This window comes from Gymnoscopelus microlampas, assembly GCF_963454915.1.
Source record: "Gymnoscopelus microlampas genome assembly, chromosome: 3".
Taxonomy (NCBI): Eukaryota; Metazoa; Chordata; class Actinopteri; order Myctophiformes; family Myctophidae; genus Gymnoscopelus; species Gymnoscopelus microlampas.
In genome coordinates this window covers 18242965-18261333 of record NC_139940.1, presented here as the reverse complement: position 1 = coordinate 18261333, position 18369 = coordinate 18242965, and the positions used below count along the sequence as shown (strand labels likewise).

Genomic DNA, 18369 nt, shown 5'->3' with positions numbered 1-18369 from the left:
CTATCGATTAGTCACCCCATGGAGACTTAAATTCATTCATTCTTTTGTTTTTGTCGCATTCCTAAGCCAATAATTTGATGACCGGCAGCAGTTCCAGGAGGAGACATATAGAGTCTCCTTTGTGTCTCTTGCCGGAACCGCTGCCTACTGGTCCGCTGGTCATCAAATTATTGGCTTAGGAATGCGACAAAAACAAAAAAATATCCATGAATTCAAGTCTCCATGGGGTGACTAATCGATAGAAGAAAAAAATTGGGTGAACTATCCCTTTAACCCAAAATTGATAATAGTTAATTATGGTTAATTATGTGTGTCATTTGCATTGTATTGCCAACATATGTTTGACGTGATGAGTGAATTTACAGTATCTTCTTGCGTTCTGTTGTTTGACAAAATTTAGACGGAATACCAGGGAAATATTTTCCAGCTGTTCAGATTGACGGCAGCTCCTCCCACGTGATAGCCTCTGAATGCCAGCTTTAAATTCCATGTAAACGTCTTGTTGCCAGGAAACATTTTTTATAGACTTCATGTTGCCCTTTGCTGGCTGCATAATATTCCATCTTCATTAAAAAGTAACTAAATTCCGAGCCTTGAATCTGTGTTATGCTTGACATTACGCCTGGGCACTCTAATCAGCCAGTGACAATAGTTTGCATACTGTGAATCTCAACGTTGATCCTTGACAAGTGATAATCATCTTTGGATGTGGGGGAATGAATTCATACAAAGCTAATTCTTCTTTGCAACTTCCTTTTATCCACATGCCAGCATTTGATATGTATATTTATTAGATATTGCCCAGCCCCAGTGTTGATTTTGATAGCAAATTTTGATTTAGTTTTAGTCATAGTCTTTTGAATCAAATTCCATACATTTTTTAGTCATCTGAAATGTTTTAGTTTTTGTCTAGTTATAGTCGACTAAATATCATCAGATTATAGTCGACTAAATCTACAGTTGATTTAGTCGACTAAAATGTATTGTGGCGGTGCCTTGATGGCGTAGTAATAGCTGAATTTACACTTGGTTGAATGCTGAAAATAGCCGATCTACAAGCTCACAACGCGTCGCAGTGCGACGCGTTGTGAGCTTGTAGATCTGCTATTTTCAGAGCGCAACACCCGAGCGCAACCAAACATAAAAAGACTTGTCTTTTAGTTCTACTGGATCTCTTCTCCACTAGTCTCTCCCTAACGTTTTAGTCTAGTTTTTATTTGTTGACGAAATTGACAATATATTCAGTCTTAGTTTTTAGTCATCAAAGCTTAGTTTTATTTAGTTTTCATCAGTGAAAAAAGGTAGTCGACAAACATTTTCCGTCACAGTTTTAGTCGACGAAATCAACACTGGCCCAGCCCAAATCTAATGGAGAAAAGTAAGGTACTGAACCGGTTTTCTTTGGCTGGTTTTGGTACCAGGTGATGTGATATCTTCATTAGAGGTCAGGCTTCACACAGGTTTGGATGTGGGGTTTAGTTACTATTTAACCTCTATTTTTTTTTGCCAAAAATAGATGAGCGTTACCACCACAATAACCTTTTCCCTTTGTGTCTCTGCTGCTGTCTGCATATACAGATGGGTTGGGCCAAGAGAACTGGCTGGCTGGAGGGCGCCATGGCCGGCCCGGGTAGGCCAGTGACGGGCCCGGGGAGGCCAGTGACGGGCCCGGGGAGGCCAGTGGCAGGCCCGGGGAGGCCAGTGACGGGCCCGGGGAGGCCAGTGGCAGGCCCGGGTAGGCCGGTGGCGGGCCCGGGGCGACCCAGGGGCAGACTGCCTGCCAACTGGGCCCAGAGGGTGGCTCTGCAGCAGGCCCAGAGCCAGACAGAACCCATCAAAATCCCAAAGAAAAGAGGGCCCAAACCTGGCAGCAAGGTAGAAAAATACAGATTCATGTACACACACACATACCTGCTTTAGTAATATACACCTCAGCACAGGGTTTAGCCTCAAAAGCCTTGATATGAAATAACAAGAAAAGTATCCTTTGTCTGTCATCTATTTATTGTCACGACAATGTATGATTTGTATTTAGGTAATCAATGTATGTTTTCTAGGGCTGTGAATCTTCTGCTATCTCACGATTCTTGGGGATTCCGATTTTTCCCGATTAAAAAAAAAAGAAAAAAGATTCTCGATTCAAAACCTTTCTTTTTCTGATTCAAAACGATTCTCGATTAAAACATTTTTTTTTTTTAATTCAAAATCGTTTTTTCCCCGATTGAGCCCAGAACCTGCCACTTCTCAAAAATGTCATTATACTATATGTCATTAATACTAAAAAAATAAAAAATAAATAAAGATTCTGAATCGTCCAACATGAGAATCGCGATTCGTATTCGAATCGATTTTTTCCCACACCCTTAATGTTTGCATCAAATGTGTGTGGTAACGAATCGGTTACATGTGAACACTTTGTAATATCTGTGTGTGTGTGTGTGTGTGCGTGTGCGCGTGCGCGTGCGCGTGTGTGTGTGTGCGTGTTTGTCCAGAGAAAACCACGGGTGGTCCCTAACCCAGTACCCACGTCCCCCACTAGCAGCACCCCAGAGCCCGACACCAGCACTGTGCCCCTGGACAACGCTACCATCCCCAACTCTGCACTACAGGCCCCCACAGGTACACACTGCATCCACAGGACCCCCACATGTACAATACACATCACTACAGGCCCCCACAGGTACACACTGCGTCCACAGGACCCCCACATGTACAATACACGTCACTACAGGCCCCCACAGGTACACACTGCATCCACAGGACCCCCACATGTACAATACACATCACTACAGGCCCCCACAGGTACACACTGCATCCACAGGACCCCCACATGTACAATACACATCACTACAGGCCCCCACAGGTACACTGCACCCACAGGACCCCCACATGTACAATACACATCATACATGGGCAACTGGCGGCCCGGGGGCCACATGCGGAACCCACCTTCACTTAATGCCTCCCGCAGGTTCATATCGGAATACTGATGAATTGATTTCAGCTGTTACAAATGCAAACATGACCCGCTTTAATTACTTCGGTCTATAGTAGCTTAATGACTAGTATTACAATTCTATTGTCTTTTGGCAAAAATAGCAGATCTACAAGATCTACACGTGACATTTGTTTTGCCCTGCCCCCCTCACCCCTCTCAGTATGTGTGTACCTGAACAAGTACGGCAAGGTGGGACCCCACTTGGACCAGCGGCGGGTCCAGCAGCTACCGGACCACTTTGGTCCGGGCCGGGCGTCCTCGGTGCTGCAGCAGTGCGTTCAGGCGTGCGTGGACTGTGCGCCCAACCAGGCCACGGTCTTCTCCTGCCTCAAGTCAGGCCACGGCGGAGAGGTCATCTCAGGTCAGTTACATCAGTGGTGCTCAACCTTTTTCAGGCCGCGGCCCCCCCCAGAATGATCATATTTAAACTGGGGACCCCTTCACCCTGACAAGCACTTGGAATTGGCATTACAATTTGTTTGACTCGGTTCCACAGATAAATATTGTGAAAATAGCCGATCTACTTGGGGGCTTGTAGATCGGTTATTTTCACAATGTTTGCCTCTTTCTTATATTATTTAACAAATAGGCCAATGTTTGACCAGTTTTTATAGTATAGTTTTTGACTACTTTTGGTGCAGTAATGTTTTTTTTTCTTTTCTTTTTTTTTCACTTCACTGTTATCTGGGGACCCCCCAAAAAACATCATGTGGGGACCCCCCTGAGGGTCCCGACCCACATGTTGAGAACCACTACTAGTTAAGATTATAGAACTACCTAAATACACATTTGACTAGAATGTAAATCAGTGCAGGGGCGTCATTCAGCTCTCTGCTTCCTGCTCTGACATCATAAAATGTCCCAGATCGACTGTATGTCTTTTTGCACCCTAACATGTTGTTACATTCTGAGGATCAGGAACAGGATCTCACATTAAGTACAGTGGGGACAGTGCAGCTAAATTATTAAATTATAGGCTACTCAATAATTTAGCTGCAAAAATGTACTATCATCAAATGGTTGATTTACTGCATAGTGCTGGGGTTTTCAACTGATTTTGACCCAGGGACCACCATCTTGACTAAGAGCAACCTGGGGACCACCACTATTGTGCGTGGTGGGTCCATCATAGTTCATGCAGATTCAAGTACAAAGTTGCTCCTTAGATTAACTTTTTGTTTTCAAATATGCTTTGTATGGTTCTGTTTTTTGAAGATGCACCATTATCAGTCCTCATGAGGGGATTATTAAGGCTAGGCAATTTTCAATCTGATGGCGGTTATTTGCAGGAACAAATTATTTTCCCTCTATAGGCACAAGCTCCTGTTGCATTCTCCCAACAGCTCTGAAGACATCTTGAATGTTGACCTTATCCCCAAACTCGATTTCCCGATGTTCCAGCAGCATGCCCTGCAGTCCCGGCCCAATGACGAACACCCCACCCAGAACACCCATCATAGTTCATGCACCACAGGGAGCTGGAGAAAATAGCTATAATATCAATATAATATATCTAATAAAATACAGTGATTTTGTTTGAATATGATGGAATATGATTAAGGATTACTGTGATTATGGTAAACTCACATTCCATATCATACACACACTACACACACTTTTTTTTTTTTTTTTAAATGCATGGCCAGGGACCACCTGCAATACCTCCGCGGACCACCAGTGGACCACTATGCCGGTTGAAAACCCCTGGCACAGTAGAAATACACAGTACCCCTATGTGTTTATAAAGTTTTGTGTTTATATCTTTGTGTAATTGTACTCTGACAGTTTTTTATTATTATTGAATTAGCAGCACGAGGTACAGTCAGACATTTAAGGCTAAAAGGATAACACAAAAATGTCCCAGGGACTTGTTTTCCATTGTGGTCCTATGTATTCAATTCATCAACATAGCATGAAAAAATAACACGATAATACAATGTCATCAACAAATACAAAACACTTATGTTTAGTAAACGTGTGTATGTTTGTGTGTGTCCCCTCCTCCAGCCTTCTTTGAGCAACAACAGCACACGTTGACGCTGCCCACGGTCAGCAGTGTCACGTACGTCCTGCGCTTCCTGGAGAAGCTCTGTCACAACCTCCACTGTGACCCTCTGTTTGGCAGCCAGCCTGTGGCCAGAGGGGGCCTGCACTACGAAAGCCACACGTACAACACAGGTGGGGGGGCTCTCTGGGCCATAATGACTGCAAATCAAACTTTTGCCTCAAGTACGATTAACAAATGAGTATTCAACCCTCTTGCGTCTGGCATTTTGTTTTACAATACTAAATGACTGTCCTTTTTCTGCGCCGGTGCCATATGAGACTCCAGACTCCACAAAAAAGTAGTGAAAATTAGATCTATGGGCTCACATATGTGAGCCTCTTAGATTAGGTTATTTTTAGGTTATTTCCGCTATATTTTAACCCATTTAATAATAATAAACTTTATTTGTATAGCACCTTTCATGACATGAAATGCAGCTCAAAGTGCTTTACAGAGCAAGAATACAATTACAGTTACAACTAATTTAACAATAAAGCAAAAAAAAAAGAAAAGCAAAAGCATAAAACAACATTAAAATAATAGCAAAAGGCAGTGAATCAGGCAATACAGTGAGGACATGGATAACAACACAGAGATTTAAAAATCAACAAAAAAATCAGCTAAAAGTAAGACTGAAGAAGTAGGTCATGAGCTGTGCTTTAAAGCTATCGACAGAGACTGCCTGTCTTAACTCATTGAGTGCCAGGATTGCCAGAATTATTTCAGATTTTTTTTTTTTTTTTTAATTTTTATGCTAATTTTTCGAAAACACGTCAAACACGTTAATGGCACCCAGCGCCATAGCGGTAAAAACACGTGAAACACGTTAATGGCACTCAGTGAGTTAACACATCGACTGCCTAGATCGAGTTAACTCGATAATAGTAATCCAGCGCTCGACTGCCTAGATCGAGTTATCTCGATATTAGGTATTTTCATTGGTTTCATCTGTGATCGCGCGGGTCTGTTTACTTTTCATCATCACTTTCGTTTTCCGCCTACGTCACACTCACCCGAAGCCGGATGTAAAAAAAAAAAATTCGTTTCCGGGTCACATCGTTTTTCTCCGGTCATTTTCGTCCAGAATAGAGAAAACCCCTTTTTTGGACACGCTATAAAATACAAAGGGAAAGCTCCCCTTTTATTTTCTTTGGTCCGGGTGACGATCAGGCATCGTCGTCGTGTATCACATCGTATCACAAGCCGATCAGAGATTGTCGAAGACAATCACATCCGGTTCATGTTGTTTTGACTGTTTGAGCCTGGAGGGAGGGGGGGGGCGAGTCAGCGAGTCATCGAGGGTGTCATTTTGCTGCGCTCTGCTGGTCGATCGTCGTATGTGTTCAAAACCATGGCCTGAGAAACTTAAATGCATTTAAATGCAGAAAATAGAGAAAACAAAAAAACACGCAAATCGCTGGCAGCCAAGGGGGTAAATTTGGAATAAACTCTGGCAGTCAATGTGTTAAGTGTAAGGGAGTTTATTCCATGCTGGATTCCATGCTGTTCAATCCATTTAGACCTAAGGCCGAGTCTAAAAAGTTTTCTGAAAACTTTCAAATTCGTACTAAAAAAAAAATGGTTCCATTTGTACACTCTCAGAGTTAAATTAACATTGATTTTATAATATAAATTCGGGTCCCAGAGGTATAAATGCCATTAAATGGGGGTCCGTAGCCTAATACATGTCAAACTGGGGGTCCTTGTCATTAAAATGGTTGAGAATCACTGCTAGAAAGCCGTATAAACCTTCTCTTATTGGGGTCCCTGGCTTATCTTTTAAAATGGGGGTCCGCGGCCTAATAAGTGTCAATTTGGGGGTCCTTGACATGAAAAAGTTTGAGAACCACTGATGTATAGCAACAACTATATGTATAGCAACGTATGGGCTACAATCATCATCATCATCAACCAATCATCAAGGTTTATTTGTCATTGTCAAAGATCTTGTGTACAACAGGTCTAAATGGATTAATACCATTTTAATACAATACAATTTGGCTTAATTGTTTTTTTTCCCCTTCTTCCGTCTTGCTACTAAAGTCCTACTCAATCTTATGTCATTCTCCTACTCCGCCTGTGCTAATTGGACTCTTTTCTTGTCCTCCTGTATGTGTCGCTCATAGAGAGGAGAGGCTTTGGAGACGGTCTGACCACAGGACCGGGCCGAGGTACCAAGCGCTTCCTGCAGGACTCCTACAGCAGCCCCCTGCCCCACAAACTACCCAAAACCCACCACCACTCCACTGAAGGTACAGCCCCCTGCCCACAAACTACCCAAAACCCACCACCACTCCACTGAAGGTACAGCCCCCTGCCCCACAAACTACCCAAAACCCACCTCCACTCCACTGAAGGTACAACACTGCTGTGGATGATAGGGCTGGCTGGGCCATAAGGCTTCGAATCACTATCACCATTATTTCAAACTTTTCCCTCAATTTTTACGATTGATGAACGATTATATTTAAAAAAGTGAAAATAGCAGATCTACAAGCTCACAACACGTCGCAATGCAACCTGTTGTGAGCTTGTAGATTGGCTATTTTCGCTTTGTTTTACACCTCCATTGTACAAATGAAGGATAATACCAGGTTAGGTGGTTAATCAGACTATTCAATGTAGTTGATTAAAAAAAGTCTACTTAGAAATTGTTTGTCGATTCGTTGATATTTATAAGAAAGAAAAGACGAAAAAATTGCTTCTTGATTGTTCGATGAATCTACATGAGCAAGATTAAGTCGGTTATTGGTTCTACATATCGTTTTTTGTCTCCGCCAGGAGTCTATGTTTTCGTTCTCGTCCTTCCGTGTGTCCACCAAGCTAACATTGGTCAAGCTTCACGTGACACGTGACAATATGTTGAAAGGGTGTGCTTTGATTGGCTAGCGAGACGCATGATGAAATAGAGTTCTATAAATAGGTGTATCATTTATATCTTTTGAAGTGAGGTAAGACAGGATTAATCAGGAACAGTACTGGCGGAGACCTGTGCTCCGAGGAGCACATTTTCTAGTTTTATATATATTTTCAGTGAATTGCACAGCCATAAGCTGTTAACTTCATATAATCACTGGTGTGCTCTGTACTGTTAACTCACGACTACTGGGATTCTTGGCAATGCAAATTGTAGATCTCTTCTGTTTTACTCTTGTCGAGGAATTCTGGAACGGTCAGGATGTTGAGTCAAACGTAGTCGGTGACACTTGAGTATTTCTAAGATAGAAGTTTATTGCATGACCACCAGACCATCCTCAAGCTGAATTCACTGTGGTAGGAGGCGGTTGAGAAAATGACAACTTTTCCGCTGCCACAGTGCAGCAAGACAGAGCTGCAGCCAACCAGAAATGCGCTGTGGTCTGAAATAGGGGTGGACGAGGCGTACACACTAAACAGTCTACTGTACGGAAACAAAGAACTGAATATTGATAAAAAAGTTTTAAACTAGCATGTGTGTAGATTTGAAATTAATCAATATTGAACAACCGCATTGCATATTTCTTACCTAAAATGTATAGATTGATTATAAAAAAAGGCTGTCAGAGATGGACATTGAGTGTTTGTACTTCAACCCTGCCTGTGAGCTCTCCTGCTGGTCACAGCTGCTGGGTTGAGCATCCTGGAGCTCTTGCCGGACAACAAGACGCTTATTTACAAGGCTGTTTGTCACTCATACCTCGGCTCAGACACCCCCATTTAGCGGAATTCTGCTCACCTTACAGTACGTCATAGTCATAAGCTGTACTCATAACAATAAATACCAGGCCAGCATGAAGGGATGTCTATTATATCCAGCTTCTCAGAACATAATTCAAAGGATGAATGACACCCTCGAGTCACATGATGATTCAGTTAATCTAGTGCATGTTATTGGAAAGACTGTAAGTTACTCCACACTCTCCTCCATTTCATTCTGTTCTACTAGTTCAGTAAATCAAGCCTTTCTTGAGAGTGGTTTGGGATGAAATCTTATTTCTCATTAAATAGGACTTAGGAGTTTTGTGTCTTCCATATCAGAGGCTCTTAACTCTTCCAATTCTGTGCCATGCTTACGCGAGCCACTTCATTCCACAGCACACCTAATTATTGCCTGTTCAGGAGTGTCTGACGAAGTCTAGTAGGGTCTTAGAGATAACTATTAGGAGCTATTGTCATTGGTGAAAATGACATTAACCTTATCAGTGTGGGTTAATCGTTTATTCATAGGTCAATTTCCTTAGATTTTAATTAAGTTAATTGGAGCTTAGATCCAAAATGGGATATCCGACATTTGAATAGTCACTGAAATAAAAATGATCGATGGCACACAATTGAATGAACTCAAATTAATTAGACTGTCATTTAAGTGCTAGGTTTAGCGAACGATAAATAATGGTTTCTTCTGTATTTGTAAGAAGAACATTTTGTCTGACTTGTTTGACTTGTGGTTCGTACACCCATGTGCCAGAATGGAGCCATGCTGTCCTAAACTAGAAGTTGTTAATATAGGTAATGTTATTTACATCTCTGATCATCTCTATACCTTTCAGTAGCTCGGTTACCATCACTGTCACTATGAATCAGTTAAATGTTCATAGATGCACTTCCTTTCCTTTGACCATACTGAAATCATAATATATTGATTAATCATAATATCTCGATTTAGTTTAATTTAAAAATGAACTAGCAGATTGTAGTTATCATTGCAAGATGAAAAAAAGTTATACGTGGAAAATATTGATACAAAAACACTAACATGAACAAACAATGTTACTTTACTAAAGACTAATACACCTATTTACAAAAACACTTCGTAATAATAATAATTATTGTTCTCATAGAATGGGATATTCTACCCTGAATAGACTACTCTTATACTGGCTTAAAAATAGGCCGCATTTTATGTTTATTTCTGATTGGATATTGCTGAATTTGAAAGGAGAACCATGATATCATGATATCGTCCTGCCTTCCTGTCCCCCAACACAATAGTGGAGGGTCTCTGTCTGTTTTTTGGTTTGTGCGTTCGTTCGACTGTCACACTGTGATGCTGACTTTGTGCTACTAAGGCACCACCAGTTTATATCCCTGTTCCCTCCACTGGAGGGCGCCAGACTGAGTTCAGTGTCCCATTCTGATCTCCATCTGTTGGATGGCAGTGGCTCAGTTGGTAGAGAGGCCAGCATGGGAATCAGAAGATCACCGGTTGGCTAGTTTGTCAATAAACTGTGTGTTTGTTCTTCCATAGCATCGATATTAACATGGTATGTGTGCTGTCACATACTGGTGGTGGTTTTGATGTCATACAGCGCTTTGATATCAATTAGTTTATGATCGGTCAGAGTAGGTACTTGTTAACTGCTGCTGCCATTTTCATCTTTAAAACATAATTAAAATGAACGTTAAGCCATTAAGACCTGAGGCTGCGGACCCCCATCTCAAAATATTTTGTTCCAGGGACCCCCAGATCGAAGCAAGAATTTGAGTTACAAATGTTTACGATTTTTCAAAAAATAGCAGATCTACAAGCTCATAGCATGGCACTCGGTGCGCTATTTTCTTGTGAAAAACAACTCAACCGCACCGCTGGCTGTCTGTCTGTCGCGGGAACAGCCCGCCCTCCCGTCCTGTGTACGGGGGGGAGGGGACGGGGGCCATGAAGGAAAGCGTGAACGTAACCGTTTCAGGAAGTGAACTAGTTTGTTCCTATTCACGGCAATGATCTAGTTCTTTTGAACGAATACATCATGAACAACCCATCACCACTCTCTGATCTCTCCGTCTTCTAATTCTTTCTTCCATATTTCCTCCAGGTGAGTCGTATCTGGAGAACGGCGTGGGCGGGTCAGAGCACTTAAAGAAGAGCCCCCTGTCTCCCCGCTCCACAGGACAGCCCCTTGGCCTGCGCTCCCCCTCCAAGCTGCTGCATCTCAACTCCACAGGTAAAGAGTTGAGTGGGGAAGAGCAGCTTCACAGGTTATATTGGCCCAGTGCTCGCCATGTGCATTAATGCTCACTTACTGCTAGAGATGCTGACATAGATGAGATACACCCTTTATCGAAATGTATTCTGGCGGTGCCTTGATGGCGTCGTAACGGCTGATTTTACATTTACATTTGGTTGCACTCTGAAAATAGCCGATCTACAAGCTCACAACGAGTCGCGCTGCGACTCGTTGTGAGCTTGTAGATCTGCTATTTTCAGAGCGCAACACCCAAACGCAACCAAACATAAAAAAAGGTAGTCGACGTACATTTTTTGTCATAGTTTTAGTCAACGAAATCAACACTGTCAACAATGAGATACTACAAAAGGAAAACCTACAACCATAACTGTGGATACAGTGGATACAAGTTTCTGGTTCTTGTCTTTTTTCTTTCTTTCTTTTTTTTGGCAAAGAGATTATAGAAACACTTTGCAGCCCTATAAAAAAATACTAAATGAGCATTTGAAGTATTTGACATTTAGCCACGGAGCCATAGTAACAGCGACCCCCCCCCCCCTTTTTGTCCAGGCTCAGGCAGTTTCCGGGAGAGCCCCAGACCCAGCAGTCAAGACCCAAACCTGTGGACCGTGGAGGACGTCATGCAGTACATCAGAGACATTGACCCAGTGTTGGCCCCGCATGCCGACCTCTTCAGGAAACACGTGCGTATATCAGCCCCTCATACAGACATTTAGAGTTAACCCTTTAAGGCCTGAGGTTCCGATTCTACAAAATGTCTTCTAAATCCTATCTTTAAAAAAAAAAAAACTATGTTGCTATATCAGTGGTTCTCAAACTTTTTCATGTCAAGGACCCCCAAAATGTACATGTATTTGGCCGCGGACCACCATCTCAAAATATTTAGTTCCAGGGACCCCCCAGAAGCAAAGATTTGAGTTAAAAATGTTCGCTTTAAAACAATATATATTCAAAGATTTGCACACATGTTCAAGATTTTTCAAAAATAACAGATATACAAGCTCATAGCGCGGCACCGAGTGCCGCGCTATGAAAAATGAACACAGATGCGTCCCAGGTCTTAATTGGTTAACCACTTATACCCTATGTACGTACATGCCGTTGACCGTGGTCCCTGCAGGGCTCTTGTACTTGGTCCGCTCCTTTTCCCCCCTCTACATCAAATCTCTTCGCCGAATGTTTGCCCCCAGAATAAGGACGCTAGGATTCATGTTTAGTTAAGGTTTTGTTTCCCAAACTAGATCTGTCGTTTGATGAATTTTTGTAGAGTTTTGATTACGAAAGTCTGCAGATAAAATGACTCGCATATCCGCAGCAATAGGATCACTTTAATTATTTTGGACTCCAGATTTCACGTAGCACTTCTGATCGTCAGGTTTACTTTGCACAGTCCATTGCATGGCACCAGCTCAACTTGACTATCGCTTTACTTCATTTTCCACTGCAGATGGGACTTAAAAGCCAATGCTAGCACCAATGCAATCTGGAAACTATCTATTTCCCCTGTACTGTCCAACAAGACAGTTTATGATAACATTTTAGGTGACAAATAGGCCATGCAGTTGCTCAATAGTGATTAATTTCACAGTTTAAATGTTTATTAACAGTATTCAGGTGCTTCCATGCAGTATAGGGGAGTCCATTGTGACATATAAACACAACAGTGATGATTCTGTCTGCCCAATTAGTGGTCTGCAGTGTTTTATGTTTGGGTGTCGCCTCAGCCAAAGTCCCAGGTACTTTGGCCTAATGGAAAACCAAGAAAGGTAAATCAGGTTTAGCTGGTACCATGCTGTGGGAAAGTGCCATAAGATTGGCAGAGATTGATGCTCGGTACCATAATCTTTCTTTCTGCTTAAACTCCTCCCTGCCGTCTGTTGCAGGAGATTGACGGCAAAGCCCTGCTGTTGCTGCGGAGTGACATGATGATGAAATACATGGGATTGAAACTCGGCCCTGCCCTCAAACTCACCTTCCACATCGACAAACTCAAACGACCTTAACGCCGTCAGTTAGCTCCTCCTTGAAGGACTTGTCCCCCCCCCCACCACCTTCCTCCTCCTACCCACTTAATGCCATTTCCAAATCCAGTTAATATAACGCACTGCATATTGGACATATGCTGACCATCACATGTAGCAGATGCCGTCAGACGACCATGTCTGGTACTACGGGGTTAACCCAGCCACTTGGCAGCCCCTTGTCCTGGCCTCATCCAATGAGGAATGTTTTTCTCTTTTCTTTTTTTTTTGCGGCACAATCCTGGCCTAAGGCAGCATGGGATGTTTTGCAGAATTGCCCATCTTCCTCTCTTTCATCTTAATTCAACTTCTTTTTTTCTCCGTTAGCGACTCAGAAGAGAGTCGGACATGGTCATATAAACTAATAAGAGGCTATTTTCCGGGCCCGCTTTGAGTATGTTACTTTTACTCTGTACGTTTCATGTTTTTGTACCCTCTGAAAATACGGACTTGCATTTTTTGGGGGGCCTTTTTCAGCGTTTTGTGTTGATATGGAATACTGTAAGAAGGAAAAAGAAAAACACTAAGTTGCTCCCAGATGCTGGGAATGTTTCTGACTGACGTCTCATTTGGAGGCATGTTTTTTTTGCAATGATGACACTATAAAATACAGAGTAAAAAAAATAATTCATGTTTTATGACAGAAAAAAAATCATTTATTCAGAAAATACTGCCATGATGAAAGCTGTTTCTTTTATCTTGTTCTGGATGTTGTTTACAATGCCTTGTCCCGTCTTTGTTGTTATTTGTACTTTTTTAATTTTTTATACTATATTATTAGAGTTAATACAAGAGCGGTATCATACTCAACAATGTTCAATAAATATATGAGAACTAAACATGGCATTATTTACTAATTAGATATTTTACTCACTGCTGAAAGTGTGCTTGTTTTATGGAACCAGGTGGAAAATAATGCACGTTTCTCTCCATGCATGTTCCTCATCAACATGTTTCAGCTGCATGTCTTCAAGATAGTAGTGAATGCATCATGATGGTGACTGCTGAACAGAAGCTTGAATCACATCCAGTATCACTCCGGTAGGCCGTAGTCTTATGAACTGATTCAAAACAAATGGTTTTAAATGTTAAATTAAAAAAAGAAAACAAAAACAGGCTGTGGTAATGGCAGTATCAGTTCATAATCAGGAGCACTTTACTGTAGTACTGTATCGGGTACATAGAATTTCCCTTAGCAAAAAAATAGTATACTTTTATTGAGTTCATTTTATTAAGTATACTTGAGTATAAGTATAAGTATTGTAAGTATACTAATAACAATTGTCTTATACTTTTCAGTATAAGACAAGTATACTTAAGTATACTAGTCTCAGGAAGTATAAGTATAAGCCTTAGACTTTTCTTTATACTTTTCAGTATAAGCCAAGTATACTTAAGTATACTAGTCTCAGCTGAGTATAAGCCTTAGACTTTTCTTTATACTTTTCAGTATAAGACAAGTATACCTAACTATACTAGTCTCAGGAAGTATAAGTATAAGCCTTAAACTTTTCTTTATACTTTTCAGTATACGTTTCAGGGAGTATAAGTATAAGCCTTAGAATTATAGTACTTGGTAGTCTAATTAGTATACTTAGACTTTTCTGTATACTTTTCAGTATAAGCCCAGTATACTAGTTTTAAGTATATATCTGTTGAGTATATTAAAAGTCAACTTAAAGTATACTGTCTCATTTTTAACTACTTTAATAAACTGCGTTTTGCTAAGGGTTGCTTTTGCTTGTGAAGTAGTGTCAGCCTAACGCAGAACAATGAAACACTTGACATATATGTCTTATAACCAAGTACTTGTTCACACACAACTCACATCAGTGTAATTGCAGAATATACCTTCGGACAATGATATAACTATTACAACCTCGGCCGACACGGAGTTTAACAGAAATTCAGAAATGCAATTCTGTTCCATTTACAGCAGTTCATCAGCAGAGGGCAGTGCAGCCTCGTTAAACTTGTCCTTGAGCATGTCTCCTTGCTCAGCCTCTACTTGGGATGCACTCACATGCCCTGCCATGAGTGTACCGCCATCGCCCCCTACCCCCCCCCCCCCCCCCTCTCTCCATCTGTTGACCTCAGCAACAAAATCTCAGTCATATTTTTCATATCATCTGAGGAGGACTGTTCTTTTTATGCATCTTAATCACTGGTAATGTTATGTTGTGGACCCACACGGGTGTGATTTTTCAAACTGTTCAACCTGTTTCCATTAGATGTTACCGTTAATGAGTCAGTAGCCTACACGAGTGGGCTATTAGGCTCGTGGGCGACAATTTGCAGCAGCCGTTTCAAAACGGCTTGAATGAGAAGGACGCAGCCTGTGATACAGTAAATGTAACCACATCCTCCAAGTGAAACAGGAAAACGCATCAGAGGGGTGAAATCACTGACCTGCTGATGTTGCAACAGATACGGGTGTGTATGACTGTGTGCGTGCATGCATGCATGTCTCTGTATACATGTTGGTTATGTGTGTTTGCATAAAGAAACTTAGATGAGATTCTGCCTGTGATTGGGGAATATGTGATGGTGTGTATCTATGCATATTGCTAAGAATGATAATACATTGTATTAGTAGTCGAGGCACCGCAGGTGCTAACCCTATTGTTATTGTCCTCATTGTCTCAGCCGCTAATCAGGTTACGAAATTCACCTCAATTGGCCTCATAGTGGCACTATAACGAGCAAATTTACATTTTGGCTTGGGTTGGGGAACCAAAACTGCTTGAAAATGGTTAAAATTCAGCGACTAGTGATTATTTTAATAGTGGATATACCTCCTGCCTCAATATACATATACACACTTTGTGTGGCATATGACGGCTGACGCATCACTCCAATAAACAGCAGCAGCCAGTGCAGTATACGACGATCTATGGTCAAGACAAATCTGTCCTAATACAAGAAAGTGCAGCAGAACACAACATGGCCCCCCCAGCCATTGAGTTCAATGGACAGGTGGTGCCATCTTGTGAGGTTGCCTCACAATGACTTTCAACGGTGTGACGTCACATTCTCTTAGATAAGCCATGCCCATAGTACCTGGATAGCGTCTCCGCCATTTTTAATTGTTTCCAAATCCGTTTTTTCGCTGCTCCTACAAAGATTGAGAAATCTGCACCACATTGGCGCTCATATCTGGACCAAGCTTGTCTTTCAGATTTTTGCTATTCAATGGTTTTTAAATTGCGAAGATGTTTCCACATTCTATGGTCAGGTTTGGTTCATTGTATTAAGTCAACATTGCTGCCTCATTTGCCTCGCTTACAACATTTTGACTGTCTCAGTCTGGCATGTGATGTCATTGCCTCATTTTGTAAGGTGTGTGGAAAATCATGGTAATTTCTCAATACCAGTATACACACAGACTTGGGTCCATGGGAAGAATGTTCTCCTCAAGTTAACTTTGGAAGAATGTTCTCTTATGTTCATGAGAGCAGAGAACACATCTTTCTCATTTGAGGCGGAATTGTACTTGAGGTCACATGAGTGTTTCAGTGAAAACAGTGGAAAACATCTCAGAAAATGCCAGAGCACATTTTCAAGTAGGCTCTATCACGATAGATTTTACATTTCAATTATTACATTTGAGCCTAAAGAAATCTTAAAACTACATTTCATGACACAAGTAATATTTTGAAAATGTATTATGGGTTTTCGCCTGCCATTGCTGCTGGTTGGTGCAAAACGAAATCTAGGATTTGGCCGCCCCACGATCACACAATGTCACATCCCAGTGCATCCTCGATAAAGTGAGTGGATCAAGTTCATATCCAGGCATTTGGACTGTACTTGGCTAGATGCAGACATATCAATTGGGATAATACTTGGGCTGCGACTGGTGACGTTTCACGGTAACCGCCTTCCATTCCGACATCTCACTACTCCGACTAGTGGCTTCCGCGTGCGGTTAGGGTTAGGTATAGGGTTCGTTAACGTCGGAAAGGCGACATGTCGGAAAGGCGACACGTAGCCCGTTTCACAAGTACAGACAAGGGGTGTTGCAATTTAAACTTGAAAACCATGTGGCAATTTATGCATGTGGCATATTTTCAAATTATTCTGAAGGTAATTTCATAATTCCACTTTACCTTCATAGATTACCACTGTGTGTAAACCAATGGATAAGGATTTCATGAAATGGACATTTAAAGAGAAAAAAGTACAAACTTTGGTAGGCTACTAGTCCTACATACTTACGCCTAGAACCCCCATTCAAACTTTAAAATGTTCAGAGATTTATAATGGAGGCCGATGGAAGACTTTGGGACCTCAAAAAAACACTTTCACTTCGAAACTCTTGTCCATTTTGCCATTGACCATCACTGCTTTTATAGATTTCAGGGTAAAAGGTACAAACTTTGGCAGGCTACTAGTCCTACATACTTACGCCTAGAAACCCCCTTCAAACTTTAAAATGTTCATCTTACTGTGAACAATGTTTGCCTGAAAACTAATCTTTGAAATGTTTCATAGGTTTAGAAATGTACTCCTTTAAAAGTTTTGGCACCTCAAACAACGCTTTCACCTAGAAACTCCATTCACACATTTTATAATTCATCTTACTGTGGACACAAATGCTTGAACTTTTTACTTTGAAATGTTTTGTAGTTTTTGAGATATTTAACTTTAAGCGCCCAATGCATTGTCAATGGCAATGGATATAGAGCACCAAAGTCTGAAGTCACTGCCAGTAGAGGGCGCTGTTCCAGGGTTCGTGGCTTTATTTTTTGTGTTGAAATCCCCATTTGGGAATCTTAGATCACGTCATATAAGAACTGTGTTCCAAACATAAACACATGGCGTTTTTGTCAGGGGGGTGGCTACTTTAACCTAAAAACTCGATTCACAATTAAAAAATTCCACCTTACTGTGGACAGGTATGCTTGAGATTGACACAGTGGTTCTTACTTATCATGTTCACTTGCGTGCTATTCACTGAAAGATTAGATAAAGGTAAAAGCCCCAGGTAAAAGTTGGAAAAAAGATCTGGCTGGATTTGAACCAGGATCCTTCTGGTTGCAAGCCCTGTATCTAAACCACTGCACCACAATGGTTCATACTTATGCTGTGCACTTGCACATTCTTCAGTGAAAGTTAAATATTTCAAAAACTACAAATCATTTAAAAGTAAAACATCTCAAGGATGCATGCCCACAGTAAGGTGGAATTTTTTAACTGTGAATGTAGTTTCTAGGTGAAAGTCTTTTTTTGAGGTCCCAAAATCTTCCATCGACCTCCATTATAAATCTCTGAACTTTTAAAGGAGTACAATTCTAAAACTATAAAACATTTCAAAGATTCCTTTTCAGGCAAACATGTCCATATTAGTATGAACAT

At 41.3% G+C, this 18369-nt stretch overlaps 1 protein-coding gene across 5 annotated transcripts in view; it reads left to right on the top strand.

Moving 5' to 3' along the window:
- The window catches only part of LOC311042043 (polycomb protein SCMH1), a 34019-nt gene extending 20175 nt beyond the window's left edge, over positions 1-13844 (top strand). For all 5 annotated transcript variants that reach the window (XM_084052568.1, XM_084052567.1, XM_084052565.1 and 2 more), the window contains 8 exons: positions 1579-1875; positions 2493-2619; positions 3159-3359; positions 5006-5176; positions 7172-7297; positions 10838-10966; positions 11540-11673; positions 12874-13844. In XM_084052568.1, coding sequence (XP_083908694.1) covers positions 1579-1875; positions 2493-2619; positions 3159-3359; positions 5006-5176; positions 7172-7297; positions 10838-10966; positions 11540-11673; positions 12874-12993 — 1305 coding nt within the window. In that variant the 3' untranslated portion in view covers positions 12994-13844. The remainder of the gene's footprint in view (positions 1-1578; positions 1876-2492; positions 2620-3158; positions 3360-5005; positions 5177-7171; positions 7298-10837; positions 10967-11539; positions 11674-12873) is intronic.
- The last annotated feature ends 4525 nt before the right edge of the window (positions 13845-18369 follow it).